General features: G+C 54.0%; 7 protein-coding genes across 7 annotated transcripts; 3 read left to right on the forward strand and 4 right to left on the reverse strand.

Annotated features, from left to right (window-relative positions):
• Positions 1-704: 704 nt before the first annotated feature.
• On the reverse strand, positions 705-1,869 carry N656DRAFT_700228 (EF-hand; the record flags this gene model as incomplete). The annotated part of the gene is made up of 4 exons (XM_064810851.1): positions 705-1,168; positions 1,266-1,584; positions 1,667-1,685; positions 1,829-1,869. The coding sequence occupies 4 exons, from the start codon at positions 1,867-1,869 to the stop codon at positions 705-707; spliced, it is 843 nt and encodes a 280-aa protein (XP_064674918.1).
• Positions 1,870-3,224: 1,355 nt separating this feature from the next.
• On the forward strand, positions 3,225-4,715 carry N656DRAFT_30992 (ChaC-domain-containing protein). The gene is made up of 5 exons (XM_064809194.1): positions 3,225-3,349; positions 3,417-3,448; positions 3,538-3,587; positions 3,789-3,793; positions 3,939-4,715. Exons 1-5 carry the CDS (start codon positions 3,294-3,296, stop codon positions 4,576-4,578), a joined length of 783 nt encoding a protein of 260 aa, XP_064674919.1. The 5' UTR covers positions 3,225-3,293; the 3' UTR covers positions 4,579-4,715.
• An 823-nt stretch (positions 4,716-5,538) lies between these two features.
• On the reverse strand, positions 5,539-6,174 carry N656DRAFT_698409 (RNA-binding domain-containing protein; the record flags this gene model as incomplete). Its single annotated transcript, XM_064810709.1, has 3 exons — positions 5,539-5,803; positions 5,871-5,977; positions 6,103-6,174. Coding segments are annotated over 3 exons (444 nt in total), but the record flags the coding sequence as incomplete, so codon positions are not given.
• A 4,988-nt stretch (positions 6,175-11,162) lies between these two features.
• N656DRAFT_31002 (uncharacterized protein) lies at positions 11,163-12,801 on the forward strand. Its single transcript, XM_064809195.1, has one exon. The coding sequence runs from the start codon at positions 11,433-11,435 to the stop codon at positions 12,567-12,569; it is 1,137 nt and encodes a 378-aa protein (XP_064674921.1). The 5' UTR covers positions 11,163-11,432; the 3' UTR covers positions 12,570-12,801.
• Positions 12,676-13,921, reverse strand: N656DRAFT_698850 (beta subunit of citrate lyase; the record flags this gene model as incomplete). The annotated part of the gene is made up of 3 exons (XM_064810743.1): positions 12,676-12,932; positions 13,069-13,809; positions 13,876-13,921. The coding sequence occupies 3 exons, from the start codon at positions 13,919-13,921 to the stop codon at positions 12,676-12,678; spliced, it is 1,044 nt and encodes a 347-aa protein (XP_064674922.1).
• Positions 13,922-14,759: 838 nt separating this feature from the next.
• On the forward strand, positions 14,760-15,962 carry N656DRAFT_833672 (DUF846-domain-containing protein; the record flags this gene model as incomplete). The annotated part of the gene is made up of 4 exons (XM_064818693.1): positions 14,760-14,850; positions 14,930-14,975; positions 15,060-15,343; positions 15,468-15,962. 4 exons carry the CDS (start codon positions 14,760-14,762, stop codon positions 15,620-15,622), a joined length of 576 nt encoding a protein of 191 aa, XP_064674923.1. The 3' UTR covers positions 15,623-15,962.
• On the reverse strand, positions 15,801-17,069 carry N656DRAFT_32146 (uncharacterized protein). The gene has a single exon (XM_064809235.1). It carries the CDS (start codon positions 16,992-16,994, stop codon positions 16,116-16,118), a length of 879 nt encoding a protein of 292 aa, XP_064674924.1. The 5' UTR covers positions 16,995-17,069; the 3' UTR covers positions 15,801-16,115.
• Between the last annotated feature and the right edge of the window lies 1 nt (position 17,070).

Genomic DNA, 17,070 nt, shown 5'->3' on the forward strand with positions numbered 1-17,070 from the left:
CTAGGGGACCTGGCTATGGCTGGGGCTTGAGAAGGCAGTGATCAGCGGGATCTGGATAACGCAGGCCCACTCGTTCCAATTTCTATGGAGATTAGTGGATGAATTTTGGACGAGTTCTAGATAAAACTTCTAGAATAGGGGCTGGTTTATTTAAAGGCAAATCTCTCGCCTCTCACACGTCGCTCCATTGGGTCAACACTCCCAGATACCGCTTCTAGATAGTAGCTTGACATTATGAGCCCGGAGCGGTGTTTGAACAGCAAGGCACATTTATCTGGTGTAGCTGCTTGAGCCGGCTGAGTAAATGTACTACTCCTTGCACTTCACAACAAACCTGCTGTCTTGCCAGCTACCGGGATTAAATCGTTGGATCGTGGGAAGCCCACCCATTTGGCGTCCATAGACAGAGTAAGCAGTTCCTATTTTGTGCTTGGTCAGGGTATCATATCCTTAGTTCATATGTACCTATATGAGTTTATGATGCAGCAGCACCGCGCATCGAACGGGGGCTTCTTTAACTTGCCAGACATGCTGATATAAAAGCCTCCAGCTCTGCAGAAAGCAGGCACGCTACCACATATCTATCGTCAGACATGAACTACAAATACGAGCGAGCAATACCAAGAAAAAAAAAATAAATCATCACAGCATTTACCTGCCCAAATCCCGGCCTATGCAGTTGTAACGTGACGTTGACCGGCGTCCTACTTCAACTGGCGGAGAATTTCGGTCAAAAAATCCTCAAAGCTCAGGGTGATGTAGCCGTCGCGATCGTCGTCATATCGCTTGAACACGTCGGTCATGCGCTTGAGGCTGATGCACGCCTGCACGAAGAGGTCGAAGCTCATGACGCCCTCATTGCGCTTGTCGTAGGTGCGGAAGAGAAGTTCGACGAAGCGATCGCTAAGGCGGTAGCGGAAGGCGACCAGCGCGTTGCTGAACTCGTCAAGGCTGATGTTGCCAGATCGGTCCTGGTCGAAACGGTCGAAGAGGGTCCGCCACGAAGCCAGGAATGACCACAACCCGCAAAACTCTTCAAAGCCGATGGTGCCGCTGCGGTCGCTATCAAACATGCGGATCATCATGCGCACCGTCTGTGGGTCGAAGGCCGTCCAGTCGCCGTTGACGAGCGCAGCCGAGAGCTCCTTTTCGGAGAGCTGACCGGTGCCTATTGTACACAGATGAGGGCAATGGGTCAGCAGATTGGTCTGAAAAAAAGGAGGCGCTACGGGCCACGCGACAGCGGATACAACTCGAATGCTCACCATCTTTGTCCACGGCTCTGAAAAGCGGTAGCAATGTAGGATCGGCGGAGCCATCGCGCGGGGATGGGCTCGGCGGAGGCCGTGAGCTTGCCGGCGGGAGGTTGTGGTGGGCCGGTCTGGCCGTGGTGGCAGTAGGGGGTGGGCTCATCCCGTAACGATCGGGCGGCGGAGGCTGTCTTGGAGATAGTCGGCCGCCCGGCTGTTGGGCGGCGTGCCGTTCCGAGTTGCTCCTATGCTCGAGGGGGCGTGGCGGGGGCGGTTTGTTCTCGTATCGCGAGGAGGGCGCCGAGCCAGCAACTGGAGACTTAACACCACCTTTCTGCGGGGAGGGAAAAGGCATATTTAGCTTCCACCATAGTCAGGCAGGGGGGTAAAACCGAAGATGACAGAATGAGGCTCACTTGTTCGGGCTCCGCAAACCTGAGATGCTGTTAGCCGCCAGTTTCTATACAGTAAAGCCACCCGCGGAATTCCCAGCGCGTTGGGACGAACGAAAAGGGCAGAAGCAGAAGAGAAGCAGAAGCGAAGCTGGTCTGCGAGGGTGTCCTCCCCATCAGACTCACCTGGGTAGCTCGTCCGGGTTGTAAGGTCTGTTGTACGCCATGCTCGCAAGCGCTTGTTAGGTGCGACTCGACACGAGATCGTCGCTGTTCGTCCTTCTTAGTGTCCCAGGTCTAGTGTATGTGTCCCGTAGGATGCTGGTATCGGCGAGCCGGTAGAGCAAAGTATTTAAATGCAGGACTGCGAGCTGCAATCTAACCGCTTCCCTGTTGACTCAGCCGCAACTCTGCCTGCAAGACCAAGTCGCAGCGCCTTGCCAGCCACTGAAAGCGGAGAAGGGAACCCGGCAGATCGGGACAAGCGCTAAAAGGATACAGTCGCGTATCTCAAGCGTCTCGGTTCTCCTCGTCTACGCTCTGGATTTCCTGTGGACAACGCCTCGAGGTAAGTACGGTACCTGGTAGGTAGCAAGAAGGGAATCCTCCGAGAGAGTGGGGTTTGCCCAGAATACCTCGTGGAGTAGGAGGGGTCGTGGCTTCTGATAATCAACGTGTGGGTCTACAGAAGTGCAGTTGCCCTGCCCAGATGTTACGCGTAAAGGATAATGACTGTAACGTATGGCACAAAAGGTTGTGGTACGGGCAGCGTGTATTGTATGTATTTCAGGGGTTTTGTGACAGTCTCCCTTCACAGGGGATGATGGTGTCTCTCTTGTTGGGTTTAAGTTTCAGAAGAATCCCTCATCACGTTTGCAAGATGCCCTTATGTGCTGCAGATCTTATTCGTAAACAGTGTAAGGCTTGCCCAAAACTTCCATCCTGTCCGCCAGTCTGCCACGGTATTCAAAGCTGCCATGCAGAATGACTCGGAGTCAGTGATTCCATGTTGCGCTGGGTACAAGTACTGTACAATACATGAGCCACCGTACAGTAACAGATCCGGTAAGGCATAAATCTTTCCCAGCAAGTTGTTAAGGCAGTTGATATCAGATTGTAACACGATGAAGTAAGAGACAGGAAATTTAGGGCATACTTGGCTTAAACAAAACATGAGCTTCACCAAGTACGGTTCCCTACTAGTAGGCCCCGTCCTTCAGGTTAGCTGAGTGATGCGAGACACAGGCCGAAGCACACTCCCGTCATGTCTCCACTAACGACTCCCACTTGCGATGACTTGCAGCGCGGGATCAAGCACTCGAAAAATGTTCGTTTGACCGCAACTTCCTAAAATTGTTAAGTTCCTCTAGGCAAGAATAAAAAGAGAAAACATTTTTCTCTGGCTACCTAATCTCTTGGTCGGGATTCCAGTGCCTCCTTTCCACACTACCCACTGAAGACTGAAGCATTTGGCGTCTGTAGTCGCTCCCAACAAGCGCTTTGTACTGTCCCGGCTGCTCGGGAAAAGGGGAGAACATCAAACTTGGCATTGGGCTCGCTTTGTATGATCGGTGATGCACCCCTAAGGTCAAGCCGCGCGAGCACAAACAGGGGCCACTTGTAGCGTCGGACAACGCCAGAGCGGACCATCATGTCTCTTCAAGGTCCTGCCCCCAAAACAGACGAGTTCTGGTTGTTTGGCTATGGGTAAGTTAAGCTGCTTGACGAGGCCTGCCCAGGACGACAAAGACTAATCATGATTCTGGGCCCGCAGAAGCCTGATCTGGAAACCACCACCACATTTTGGTAGCCCTCTCTGAACCGCCCCTTGACTTGCAGCCCTGCCTCGCTAGGAGACTCGTCTGTTCGGCAGTGCGGTAACTGACCGGGCCAAGACAGGAGAATTCCAGGCTGGGTGACAGGCTATGTCCGGAGGTTCTGGCAAGTATGTTAGCTTACAACTCTGCCATACCCCCAACTCCTTTTCCCAACGAGTTCCCCGTTCCCCGTCCGCCTCAGCTGTTGTTCCTCAGGCTTTCTGGAGCTTCCTCTTTTCGTGCAATGCTCATTCCGGTTCCTCTGCCAACTGCTCGTCATCCCACGTGCTGGTCCCGAAGGAGTGGCCCCCATACTGATCATCTTATAGGCAAGGTACTTCAGTTCTTCTTCCTGGGAAACATTCTCCTCCGAAATTGGACGTCGCGCATCAGGGCTGCTCCCTCAGGGAACCGCATCTCAAGCACGACATCTCCTTTCTGCTTCTCAATGGCCTGCTAACGAGCTCCTTGTTCGACAGCCAAGACCACCGCGGCACTCCGGAAGCCCCGGGGCGCGTTGTAACCCTCATAGAACGATCCTATTGGGAAAAGCTCGCAGACCATCATGATTCGGCGCCGGACAAGGTCTGGGGCGTGGCTTACCGCATCATTCCCGAGTATGTGGCCAAGGTCAAAGAGTACCTCGACATCCGCGAAATAAACGGATACACGATCCACTACACGCCTTTCCACCCAGCCACGGGCATCGACCCGGCTCTCTTGCCGCAACATGGCCCCTTCCTGACGCTTGTCTACATCGGCACACCGGATAACGAGCAATTTGTCGGACCACAAGACCCGCAGAAGCTGGCAGAGCACATCTATCGCTCTGAGGGTCCCAGCGGGCTGAACCGGGACTACCTGCTGGAGCTCGAGAAGGCTCTCAACGTGCTCAGCCCAGAGAGCGGGGATGAACACGTCACGGATCTGGCAAACCGAGTCCGGGCGATTGCGGCTCGCGAAAGGAAGAGGGAGACAGGCATCCAGACTGACAACGCAATCCTGAGTTCGCAGTTTCCTGTTGTTGTCAGTCCGGAACAAGCGCAGCAGCGTCATCATCACGACTTCAGGAGAGGCAGCAGCATAGATGAGCAAGAAGAGACAGAGAAGACTTCGTAAACGAAGTGAAAACAGAACGCGCAATACTCAACGAAAAGAAAGAAGCGGTTACGATTTTTCTCCTCCTACTTTTCCCTTTCCGCCTGGCCAGCAATCAGGTATCCTCACTTTTGATGCCTCCATATTTTCATCACCCTGTCCATCCCATGATTGCGTGCGGATATCGTCGTCCGACGAAGAGCGAGCCCTGCCAATCGAACATCGAGACCCAGCAGTATCCGATTAAATCCCTCATCCATGCCCATGAGCGTGACGTGGAAGAGATATGCCCACATGCTGGCATGCAAAAAATATCTGATGATTTCACCATATCCACCCCTTGACCTCCTACCAGCTATTTAGGGTTCCTCCCCTGAAACTGAACGGCAGAACAGAACTTCCTTCCCAACAGGAAGCGTCTAAAGCAGAGACAAAACAAGGCATAAATGCAGTTTATAAACAACGACAAGGGCCGAGAGTCAAAGGCTAGATAGTGAAATAGCCTAAGCCTTCGAAGGCACGCTCCTAGGCTTGACCTAAGCATGGCCCGGAATTGACGGCAGCAGAAAGAAACAACAATGAGCCGGCTCGGGAGGATAACAGAACAGAGCGCCGAGGGGGTATATTGCGGGCAATCTTCACAGAGCAACAATGTCCCATCGTACATCGTTTTCGACGACGAACTTGGCCAGCAGCGGCATCGATAATTTGAGGCATGTACCCCTCTTCTCGTCTTCCGAAACTCTATTGGGTTGGTGTTCTCGTCTTCGCTGGTGTTGATTCACCGCACCGTGGTTCATCGAAAGCTCGAGCTCATGAACCGCTCGACACCGTTTCCCTCAGTAGCCGCCCGGTCCAGTTCCTTGATTTGGCGGCTGGGGTGGCGCTTGCTGAGAAGGATCCGGGTATCCATACGGATGGGCCCAGGCTGGAAAAGCAGTTAGCAATCCTTGATTTCTGTATACTCTGCTGATTCTTGTCCTATTTACCTTGCGGAGGGACAGCGTATCCGGTCGGGGCCGCCGGCGCATAACCTCGTCCATACGGTTGAGCGTACATATTCGGCGGTAGTCCGTATGCCTGCTGGGGCGCGCCATATGCAATCCCTGGCATCGCGGAACCTGCAACTGGCATGGCAGCGAAACCACCTCCTCGGCCATAGCTCATCGGAGCACCTCCCCCCCGCCCACCGCTCCTTGGACCAGTATCTGAGGCCTTGTCGACGCGGATCTGTCGTCCGTCAAATCTAACAGGCACCTGGTGAGAAATTGGGGCGACGACAAGCGAGCCTATTGCCGCGGCGTGAGGCTTACTCAACGTTATTCATTGCCGAGATGGCTTTCTGGGCATCTTCTTCGTTGGTGTACCGAACGAAGCCGAAACCCCTGCTGCGGCCTGTGTCGCGGTCCTTAACCACAACCTGGCGCACACGTTTGTTAGGGCTCACTTTTCCAACCTTACCCCAGGTGGGCGTGCGAGACATGACAATGAAGGGGATGTGTGGTTACAAAGGTTACTCCAAGTGAAAACGCGCCACAAACATACTGCTTCTTCCACCACTCCAAACTCTTCGAACTTCTGTCTGAGAGTGGTCTCCTCTGTGTGCCATGCGAGGCCACTGCGGTCCGATCAGCTGGACAGTTCCCGTGTGGTTCTGTCAGGCCCTCGAAGCCCCGGTAAGTCTTACCCAATGAATAATTTCGACATTTTACCCAGGTTTGCTTGGTTGCTGCGGGGTCTGTCAGCTTTTCGCCAGGGGAGATTACTCCTGTTTTTGATGTTCCAGGAGAGGAGGGAGCAGGTACTGCGACAATCACGTTTTGTGGTTGTATCCCAGCGAACGAGGCCACTAGGAGGAACTTACTATGGAAGTTCACGAATGGGATCTGTGGTGCGCTCAAGGAGAGGAAGGCGGGGAACTAACAGGACTCCTAGCGCTCGGCGAGATTCAACGGAAAGGGCGGCACTGATTCGCGGCGATGAACCTTCCTCTTAGCCGACGATGGTTTGCGATGTCGTCAGACAGCTGGCTCGATGACTTCAGCCGAAGGAGGGGAATCGTTTTCGATAAAATCGTGACTCTAGATTTCTCCAAGCGAGGCTAGAGAAAGCAGAAGGGGAGGAGGACCGACACTGGTCACGACGCAGTGGGGTGTTAGCAGAGCTCTGTTATGTGCTAAGGGTCAAGGATTCTCCAGAATCTCCCCGTATCAAGCCGGTTGGTTGGTGGAAGAGGGCTCTCGAAAAGGGACGACGGAGAATCGCTGGTATTACCTTAGGTGATGCTACCCACTGATCTTATATGCCAGCAGCGGGGATACCTTGGGAAGGAACCACCAAGTCAACGATTACCATACTTTAGCAGCACCGGATTTCGGGAGCCTGTCTGTCCTGCTTTCCTCTCCAGGTTTCTCGGGCCAGGGTTGATGTTGCCCCGGCCAATGTTTCGACCAGCATGACGATGGCAGCATGGTCAGGCCCAAACAAGCATCAAACAATACCAAAGACACCAAACTACATGATGGGGATGTTGCATGGGGCCTGAAATGCGACGATTGCAAGCTGCCACAGAATCCCGCTACTAGAAAGACTCTGGATACCTCCCTACGGTACGGATACCCTGGACCGCCACGAGACAAGTGGCAGGATTAATCAGCGATTAGACTTCTAGATCCATCTCAAAACTGCTTCCCTAGCCGCATGATTTGCAAGTAACACCCAGGGAAGCCTGCTCCGTCTTCGGGACCTAGTGCAAGTAGGCTCTCCACAGTTACCTTAGGTTCCGTCGTCCTTGCGGTAGCTCACCAGCTGCGAAACGCGTCTTGGCCCTCAACGTACCCATAGATGTCGTTAGCAAGGGACTTGCGCAGCTGTGATCCAGGTTTTTCAGACGATGGCCGCCCCATCCGCTGACCCTGAAGAGACGTCAATGCTGTCAGGGCATTGGCAACGATTTTGCCGGCATTGGCAAATTTACGCCTTAATTATGCGTCGACAATCATAGAAAAATCCACCACCGCGAGAGTCTGGGGCCTCGCTTCCCAAGCCCAGAACAACCTTTCGGGAACGGTGACCGGGAGCGAGCAACGACAGGTCCGAAAACTACTGTCGTCTTCCCCGCAGCCTTGCAAGACCCGCTATCGATAAGACCAAAACGTCCAAATGCAGGCTGCAAATCATATTTCCTAATACATACATACATACCGTACTTACAATACATGCTAACGCTGTGCTTTATGTATGTACCTTACATACAGTACTGTACATATAATACAGTACAAAGTATCCGTACCTAAAAATTGCCTTATGCATCCTCTCGGGAAAGTTCTAACGACAAACATTTAGATTTTAGACCACCTCACTCCTTCCCAATTCTCACAGGACCAACATCCATCTTGCCATGGATCAGACGGCTTTGAGAGGCCTTGGGTATCAGTCCTTAAATTCCAAGAAAACATAGCTACGGGGATCGCCGGGAACAAGACTCCACGCGTAGGCAGGTGCAGGAGGGAGGTGGATAACTGCATGAAACGCAGTCGAAGATCCCACCAAGATGCGAAACCTACAGAGCATTTTGATCAGAACGCAGGACAAGCAGAAGATGAAACTCAGCGGCCCCATGAGCTTTACCGCATTAGGCTTGGACTACCTGAGAGGTTACTTGTGGCTGTCCTTGTTCGGTTTCTTTTGGCAAGAAACGTGTCTCCTGGCTAAAATACCACCTCACCTCTAGGATTCCGGAACGATTCGGATTGAGCCCGTGTTGGCCGATCTGGGAACCCAGCACACGGCGAGTCCAACGAGATGATAAGCACTCTTCGACGATGTAGAAGGCATCGACTCGTTCACCGGTCGCTTTCTAGCCCGCATTTCAGCATCATCATGTGATATAACCCGCAGAGGCTCTTGCGATCCCACAGTTAACCATATTGACAAGATGAATAGAGGTGGTGATGACGCCCGAAGAAGCATGAATGCCCAGAAGAATCTTCGATACCTAGTGCTGAACATGGACCCTGGTGCTGATATGTCAGTTGCGGTACCTCTCGGATCGAGTCGTTTCGGATAGACGTCCAGCAACTCGAACCAGGGATTCCATATGCAAACCGCTCAGCAGGGTCTGCCTGAGGTAAACACATGTCAGTGTTCCGCTGGGCATACGCTACCTAAAATACAGAGATACACTGCATACGAATTGGTATGCACGCTATATGCACACAAATCCTGTAAGGACATAAAGCACACTATCGCGATGAACTCGCTCCGACAAGGGCCAATATCACAATCATGCTGTGGTCAGATGGTAGAGGTTTCGCCTTGCCAGGAGGCGGTGAAAAGGGTGATCGGCGACGGGATCGCAGAGGCGACCTTGACTCCCCGGGCCCATGCTCTGAAGCTTCTACCTATGCTATGGTATAGAGCGTCATACGGCGGGGTAGCTGCTTCAAGGTCCCTTGAGCCAGGCAGAGGAAAACTACCAAACGCGAGACGTAGTCGGTTCCGAACCTGGCATTGACGATGCTGCGTTTGGCTAAACGAGGAGGGCTCCGAGGAGAGCCCAGCATAATGCTTTTTCTCGCTTATACCCATATTCGAAGAGGGGTCATGATGGCGATGGCCTCGAAAGCTGACAGGCTTGACGGCCTTGGCAGGCTTGACGTCGTGGAGCCACAGATCGATACTGCAGGTTGACAGAGGTGGGCAAGGGTAAGACGTCAAACGGCAGATCCACCTCGGCGGCGCATCCCACTGGTTGCTCCCGCTGGCACATCTTGCCGTGCCTGCAGGGTTCGGCTGCGTGGACCAGCGTGGTTCATCTGGATCGCAGAAAGTACACGGTCCGGCGAGTTTTGAAGCTCTCTGTCGGGTCCTCTCGGCAGACAAAGCGGAATACGTACTTCAGGGCACAACCCCCCGTGCTTGGTACCCTTCAGGACCGGCTGAGCTTGAGCGCCGTCAGGAGCTAGAGGCATAATAAGAGATCTGACAAGCCAAGTCTCAACCCTGCGAATGCACACAAAGTTGAGGGTTGCGCACCCCTTTGAGACCTGGTTCCGGAGATGGGTGTTATCAGGGTTATTCTGTCTCGATGTGCTGCCCGGGACTCGTCGATTAGGCTCATTCGGAAGATGAGGTGTCAATACAATGGCGAGAATGGCAAGAATGACATTACCCGTGCGTCGCTTCCATAATTAGCTACACCTAGCTTGGCGTTGACTTCACTTGCGCGATATCCAAGGTATATACTTGTATTGGTACATACCTGCTGGCGGGAAAGGAAGGTCGATCCGCGGCAGGGATGCATCGATAATCGATTACACGGCTCAAGGTCGAGGTGTCAAATGTACGAGGAAACCTGGAAGCCCGAGATCTGCATATGGAGACGGAACCTTCGCCCGACTCTTCCCAAGCTTAGACGTGCCAACGGCACCTTCCGACGTTACAGGGACACCCAGTGGCTGCAAAGGAAGTAATGGAGGCAAGCCCCCTAGGTGCCTTGCCGAGCTTGCCTGCCTCTTGCGTAAAGTGGACTGTCACAGAACCGAATAGCTCCAGGCAGGACGAGACTGGCCAGTAAGGAAAGCACGCACATCGCTGGTCGAAGACGGATTGAGGCCGTCCATGGGTCCTCTGTAGTGCACACTGATATCCTGCTTTTTGCAGGAAAGTCTCGGCACGTCCTATTGACCGTGTCGTTCAGGGAAGAGCTACCCTTCTGGGCATCCGATCTCCACTGGGCCATGGAACCACCGACGTCGCGTCCATCGAGGGCTATCTCCAGACGAAAGTATGACCAAAAACGTAGTGACGACTACCGGCACAACGGAAAACATATGAACGACCGCAAGCGGAGTCCGCATCGCAAAAGATCACATGGGGCCAAGGAGGACGGACTCCCAAGATATCCAGAAACAACGTCAGTTTCTCGCTTCAAGGAGAGGAATGACGAATTCATCCAGTCCTGGCTGCAACAGACACAAGCTCGCCATGCTGGCCTACCCAAGCAGGAAGGCTACGAATCACTACCCCATGGAACGGAGCCGGCTTGCAACAAGCTTGATGCTGACCGACACAGGAAGAGGTCGAGATCGCCAAGTGAAGGCACTTCCCCGTCTCAAACCGAAGCCAGACAAGACCGGGGTCGCTTCGAGAAGCGGGCGCGCCACAAAACTCGTCCAGACAAGTATGACTATAAAGGGCGTCTTAGCCGTACGGTGGCTTCGGATTAGGAACTCCGAGCACAAGGCACGGCGAAAGATGCTGCGAATAAACGGTACCAAGTAGGTAAAGACAGATTGACGGTTAGTAGGCCCAGAATCCTGGAGCGACAAACACATTGGGCTAAGTCATATAACAGAATCGAGACCACCCGCCGGACCCGGACGGGGCCAGCCACGCCCCGGGCCGTCTGCTTAAGCGAGGTACGGACCCGACAGCCAGGGTTGAATGTCGAAGGCTAACAGAACGCAGCGAGAAACCTGACTTCGAAGGCTAAATACACTTCAGCCAAAACGACAACAAAAGGACTGGAATCTCAAGTTTCGCAGTCGAGACTTATAAAGAGCCAGAAGGAAGATAGAGAATTGGAGGAACTCTCTGCTTTCTTTTCGCGGAGAACGCTGGAAAACGAAAGGGCTGGGGACAATGACTTGGAACGTCCCCAACGGCCTCTGCATTCGGCACGCCGTAACAACACATCTAGTCGCAGCCCCGCCACCGACCTTATTTCCTGGCGACCCCCGGATTGCGATTCTTCACATTATTCACGGTCTCACCGAAGCACCGGAGCGAGTAGCAGATATGAGCACAAGCGATACTCACGTCATGTGAGATCTGTTCCGGCGATAGGAAGCCGGAGTTCAGAATATGCTAGTATGAACCGATCAGCAAACAAATGCCGAATTGGCTCGGCATCGCCAATACGTGACCATGACAATATTCCGGCTGGTGATCCCAGAAAACCTGCCAGTGATTCTGCCCCTAGCAGAGTTGCCCTCTCTGATTCGAAGGAATCTGAGGCAGAGTGCCGTAGGAAGCCTCGCGTGAGCCTCCCAAAGGGTCGAAGCGCAGGTACCACTACTAAGAATGCTGGCTCACAAACAGACTTGGTTCTGGGCATTGAGGACCCGCTCTGGAGAGTCCAAAAAGAACAAACAGACAGCGAGCGGAAAGCCCCCAACCTATATTCCGAAAGGGGAACGGGAGACCAGGCAATGTTGTCCTTCCAGGTAAACAGCCAAGAACCCATGGATGGTTTTGTCGGCAGAGGGTTTGAAGATTGCTCCACACTATTGCCAGTGAGCGGGAGCTTCAGAAGGCAGTTTGGCCCGGATGAACCCCGCGACGGATCTGGCGTTACTATGCTGGGATACCAACATGGGGATAGCGCCTTGCCCAGCGTAGGGCAGCGCTTCTTTCAGCATCCGGCCTTCCCTATCGCTCTGTTTACATCCTCCCGGTTGCCAGGTCAACCCGCCAACTTGACATATGACATAACCGACCATTCAGGGGGATCGTGGGATCGTCAGACCTTACAACCAACGGGTCAGCGGGACAATACACGGATAACCGTTTTAGATCAAGGCATCGGGCCTGACGAACCATTCTATGAGGTCGGAGATCCTCACCAAGTTCGACACAAAGCTCCTGTCGAGAGCCTACAAGACTATATTCGCCGGATCGAAGAAGAAGCGACGATGGTTCGGGAGATGACTGGGGAATTTTGGGAGGAACGATCTCATGGGCCCAGCCTGCTGGACGACATAACAGGGAGGCCAAGACCGCTCACCGACATTGACTATGTGGATGGCCACGCGGCGATTTGCCAGCAGGATAGGTTCCGCCTAAATGCTGACATGGCACCTCATCCAGCTCCGGCCGAGACGTCGATTTCATTCTCGAAGGAAGCGGATGACGCTTATCTATGGTCGTTCCCAAGACTAGACCCCAGTTTCACAGAGGTGCAGCGAGGAAGCCCGACGAGATTCCAGTGGCAGAACGACATGTTTTAGGTAGCGGCCGGTTAGGAGAATCATCGTGGCGCGTAAAAGGCAGGTACTGCTCGCCGAGATGTGGTCTGTTTGCCGGGAGTGGGGGCATTGCGAACAAGAATAGTGCTTATTCAGGCTCTTGGTGCCGCCATTTCTGTCTGATGCCATGGACATGCAGGCCACATTTTTCTGCCTTGTCCACTATCATGCGGGCCTTTCCTACTACTGGAGCATCAATCATCTTCCCATCTAGGGTCCAAGCGCCTCGGCCGGCAGCTGACGCCTTTTCGTTGGCAATCAGCAGGCGGACCGCCCACTCGACTTCTGCTTCGTCGGGGCCAAACACACGTTGGACAATTTCTACCTGACTAGGATGAATGCACTCTGCGCAGCGGAAGTCGGTGGCTTTGGTTAGTATCAGGAAGACCGCTTGACATAACACGAAGAAACGGGCGAGCAAGACATGGAGGGAAGGGGTTTAGGAGTCAAAAGAAATGGATGGCGAAGGAAGCCGACTCACGCTTTCCGTTGAACCCCATCTCCCTTCCATTTCGGCACTCGTCCTCAAGCCGGTTGACGCCCTCGGCGCCCCGGAACGAGGTGCAGACGAGGTCAATAGTGCTGGGCAGCTCAAAGGCGCGGGCAGCCGTGGCGATGGCGCTGCGCGCGTACAGGAACTCGCCCAGTCCCGGCGTCCGCGTCAGCGACATGTCCATCGCAAAGTCCTCGGCAGCGAACACCAGCCCGCGGAGGTAGGGCGAAGCGCCGCAGATGGACCGCAGGTCCATGACCGCCCTAGCCGACTCGATCAGCGCGATCAAATTGATTGGCCGGTGGTGGGCAGTGCCGGGAGGAGGAGGAGCAGTAGGGGTGGAATCAGTAGGGGTGGAATCAGTAGGGGTGGAATCAGTAGCGGCAGCGGAAAGGGGGTGTCGGTGCGGTGCTCTGTGGCGGAGCACGTCTGTCACGAAGGACAGGTCCGAGGCGCTGTTCACCTTAGGGACCACAATGGTGTCCAGAGTGGGGAGGGAGGCGAGCGTGGTCAGATCTTCCAGCGCGTGGGGGCTCGAGACGGCGTTTATGCGTACGGATAGCTCGCCTATTGAAGGGGGCTTGGAGGGGAAAGAGGCAAGGTGGTCACGAAGGGAGACGCGAGCAGTGGCCTTCATGGCGGGCGTGACTGAGTCCTCTAGGTCGTAGGTGATGTTGTCGCTGGTGAGGGTGAGCGACTTGGCCAGCATCTTTGGGGACGAGGCAGGGACTGTGTGTAGGCACAGGTTATTATTATGAGTTGAATTCCAGTATGGGAGTTGATGAAATAACGAACCGTAGAGTAACGCCCGTCGAAGGACCGTTGTGGTCGAGGCTGCCATTGTTTGCTGATCGGGTATATTTCACGGCGGAAGACAGTTACTTCCCAAACTGTCTTCGTATATGAACATGAGTGATATGTATTTCGTACAGAGTATTCGGCGGGACAAGCGAATGAGAACTCATTTGACATTGACTCTTATACCATTCACTGTACATATAAGTGCCGAGTGTGGAAACTGGGAGAGGAGCAAGGGGCTATGGTCGGATGCATCATCTGGAGTGGGATTGTACTGTACAGTACATTATAACAGTACAAGTACGATACCAATACATTTTCAGGTATTATACATTACGTACAGTACCTGGTACTTTACACAGCGGGCCACTGTCAATCTGTCAGCTGTTAGCGGCATGTAACGTACTGTACATACAAGGTACTTCGAAATTCCTCAGGGTCTTTTGCCGGTGTAAGTGTTAGGAAACCTACCTCTTGTCGTTTGGTACCTTCTTGGAATCTAGATACCTACACACTGAGCTCGGTAATTACATTGACCGGACAAGATCTAACGGTACCGCCTCATCTCAGAATCGTGATAAGCGTTCAGCGGTGACTTCAGGGGCTCTATTCGGCTGTACTGTATGTACCGAGCGGTATGTACTGTACATACATACGATACTGTGCAAGGCGGGTTAGTGTACTTACAAAGTTACACTCTCTTATTCCTTTGCCGTACCGTAATTATCCGTGCCTCAGGTAAAATACGTACGTACTGTACAGTACATGTAGAATGTGCCCCACAGACGCCCAAGCACTTGCGTCAGCTGGCAGCAACCACATCTGAAGCTCCGGGCCAAGCTCTCTCCTCCACCAACACGCAGACACCACTATCCCACAAAATGGACCAGACACAGCCCGCACCGGGCTCCCTGAGCTGGCGCCTGAGCTCGCACCCGATAACACTCCTTACATTTTTGGGGTTTCGAATCTGTGAGTTGCCTTAGACCCTAAGCCAGTCTGTTGTGTCACCTTGTGGCCCTGGGTTACTAACTAAGATGCTCTCCGACAGCCAGTCTGCTGGTTTACCTCTTTGGCATATTCGTCACGAAAAACTTGTAGGGAGAAACAGAATCCCGGTGAACCTTGAGCGCAGTAGAAGCTCCGCTAACGGACGCGCCAAATCCCGCCGAGGCTACAAGTGTCATGATCTTCATCATCACCATCCTCCTGCTCGCCGCCGACTTTTACTACCTCAAAAACATTGCCGGGCGCCGGCTGGTAGGCCTGAGGTGGTGGAATGAAGTGGACCCTTCGACGGGCGATTCGCGCTGGGTGTTTGAGAGCAGCGAGCCCGGCACAAAGGTGGTCAACCCCACCGACAGCCGCTTCTTCTGGATCGCCATCTACGCGCAGCCCGTCCTCTGGATTGCCCTCTCGCTTGTTGCCATACTTACATTTAACCTTATCTGGTTGCCGCTTGTCGGTGGGTTTGCCCATGCGTCGTTTCCCCCCCCCCCCCCCCCCCCAGCCTAATCTCTACGTGGGAGGACCATGGATGAGCGATCGGCTGGCGCCCCATACTGACTACAAGTGGTTCTACCCCCTAGCTATTGCGCTCGTCTTGACGATTACAAATGGTCTTGCCTTTTCGCGGTGCGACAAGTTTAGCCAGGCGTCGAACATTGCCGGGAGTGCCCTGAGCTCGGGCAATCTTGCAGGCAATCTCGCGAGTAACATGGTAGGGAGGTTCTTTTCGAGATAAAACAATGCTGGCTAGGCAAGGAAGCCATGGGGCAGAGCAGTTCCAAGATGGCGGCCTCTATATATTAGAGGAAGAGGTGGCTGTTTTCGGGTTGCAACTACATCTGGTACGTGTTGGGGTTCGGGCAGGAAGTACTTTGCTAGTCGTTCGTGGTATAATTCAAGTGCACGGATTTGGCGTTTGGGTACGGAGGTCACATCTATATGTTTCGCCAATTTGATCACTTACCATTACACAGTGCCTACTGGCCGGCTTACCAACTATCGGCAAAGAGGTAGATGTGTTATGTTATGCAACGTGTTATCCTGTGGAACGAATGACGGCCCAATGCTATGTGCGGTATCCGCTTCCCAACGCCATGAACCGAGATGATCTCCGCGGTCGTTTCCAAGGGGCGCTTGAATAATCCGTGATGCTGATAGATATGGAGGGGGAAACGATTATAAAAGCATATAACGCCCTTTTCAGCACAGGGACCCCCAAAACAGACGACTCAACGTCTCCCTGCTTGCTCAATGGCAGCATCCAGCTGCCGCTCCTCCTCTTCAAGCCGCCGAATCTCCTCTTCGGTCATGCCCTCCTCGATCAGATGCGCGTATGGTGTCGTCAACGCGCGCGGCGTAGCCCTACCGGGGGTAGGGCTCGGTTTGCTGACGCGCGCCTCATCTGTGTGGGCGACTGAAGCCGCACGCGTGCTGGGCGTTCCCACGACAATTCCGCCGCCACCGCTCAAACGGTCCGAGTACGGGGTTAAGGACCGTGGTTGGTCCTGCAGATGTGAGCGATGCGGTGCTGCTGCTGATCCGGCCGCTACCGCCTCCGGCCCATCTACATGCGCAAGGCCATCCTGGTACGTGGTATTGACACCAGCACCGGCAACGCCGGTAATCCCGTCGTCGGAGTATGGGGAGTGCGGCGACACGTCGGCGTTGCCCTCCTTTTCGGCCATGAGATCCTCGGCGCGGTTGTCGGAGCGGTATGAGCCCACGGGGAGCAAATCCTTCTGTTGCCGGCGTCGGCGCAACAGGAACCAGACGAGCGCAAAGATGGCACCCAGACCGGCGACGCCGCAGCCGACGGCTATGCCAATCACGGCAGCCGATGAGAGGCCGCTGGGGGCGGGTATAGAGGCCTGCCCCACTGGCTGCTCGCCGCTTGGGGGCACGCTGGTCTCGATGCTGGGCGGCTGACCACTAGGGGTAGCCGCTGTATGAGGGTCAATCTCGTCCTTGTGCGGGTGGTCATCGGCATACATATCTCTCTGGCTGTCATTCATTGCACCAAAGGTGATATCGTTGGTGAAGGTGAAGAGCCTGCTATAGCTCTTGCCACCGCTACCCCATTCGGCTTCCAAGTACAGCGGGATGCTCATAAAATCGATGATATTGCCGGTAAGCGTGAGCTGAGAAAAGGATACGTTGTTTGATTCCACTGCCCCGGCGCGCAAT

The sequence above is a fragment of the Canariomyces notabilis genome (genome assembly GCF_033297395.1).
Source record: "Canariomyces notabilis strain CBS 508.74 unplaced genomic scaffold N656scaffold_1, whole genome shotgun sequence".
Classification (NCBI taxonomy): domain Eukaryota; kingdom Fungi; phylum Ascomycota; class Sordariomycetes; order Sordariales; family Chaetomiaceae; genus Canariomyces; species Canariomyces notabilis.

Excerpts from the sequence above, each read along its gene's own strand:
- N656DRAFT_32146 (XM_064809235.1), bottom strand. The coding sequence starts at position 16,994 with ATGAGCATCCCGCTGTACTTGGAAGCCGAATGGGGTAGCGGTGGCAAG.
- N656DRAFT_31002 (XM_064809195.1), top strand. The coding sequence starts at position 11,433 with ATGAACCGATCAGCAAACAAATGCCGAATTGGCTCGGCATCGCCAATA.
- N656DRAFT_30992 (XM_064809194.1), top strand. The coding sequence starts at position 3,294 with ATGTCTCTTCAAGGTCCTGCCCCCAAAACAGACGAGTTCTGGTTGTTT. Across the intron at positions 3,350-3,416 it reads TTCTGGTTGTTTGGCTATGG|AAGCCTGATCTGGAAACCAC; the intron begins GTAAGTTAAGCT and ends CTGGGCCCGCAG. Across the intron at positions 3,449-3,537 it reads GAAACCACCACCACATTTTG|ACAGGAGAATTCCAGGCTGG; the intron begins GTAGCCCTCTCT and ends GACCGGGCCAAG.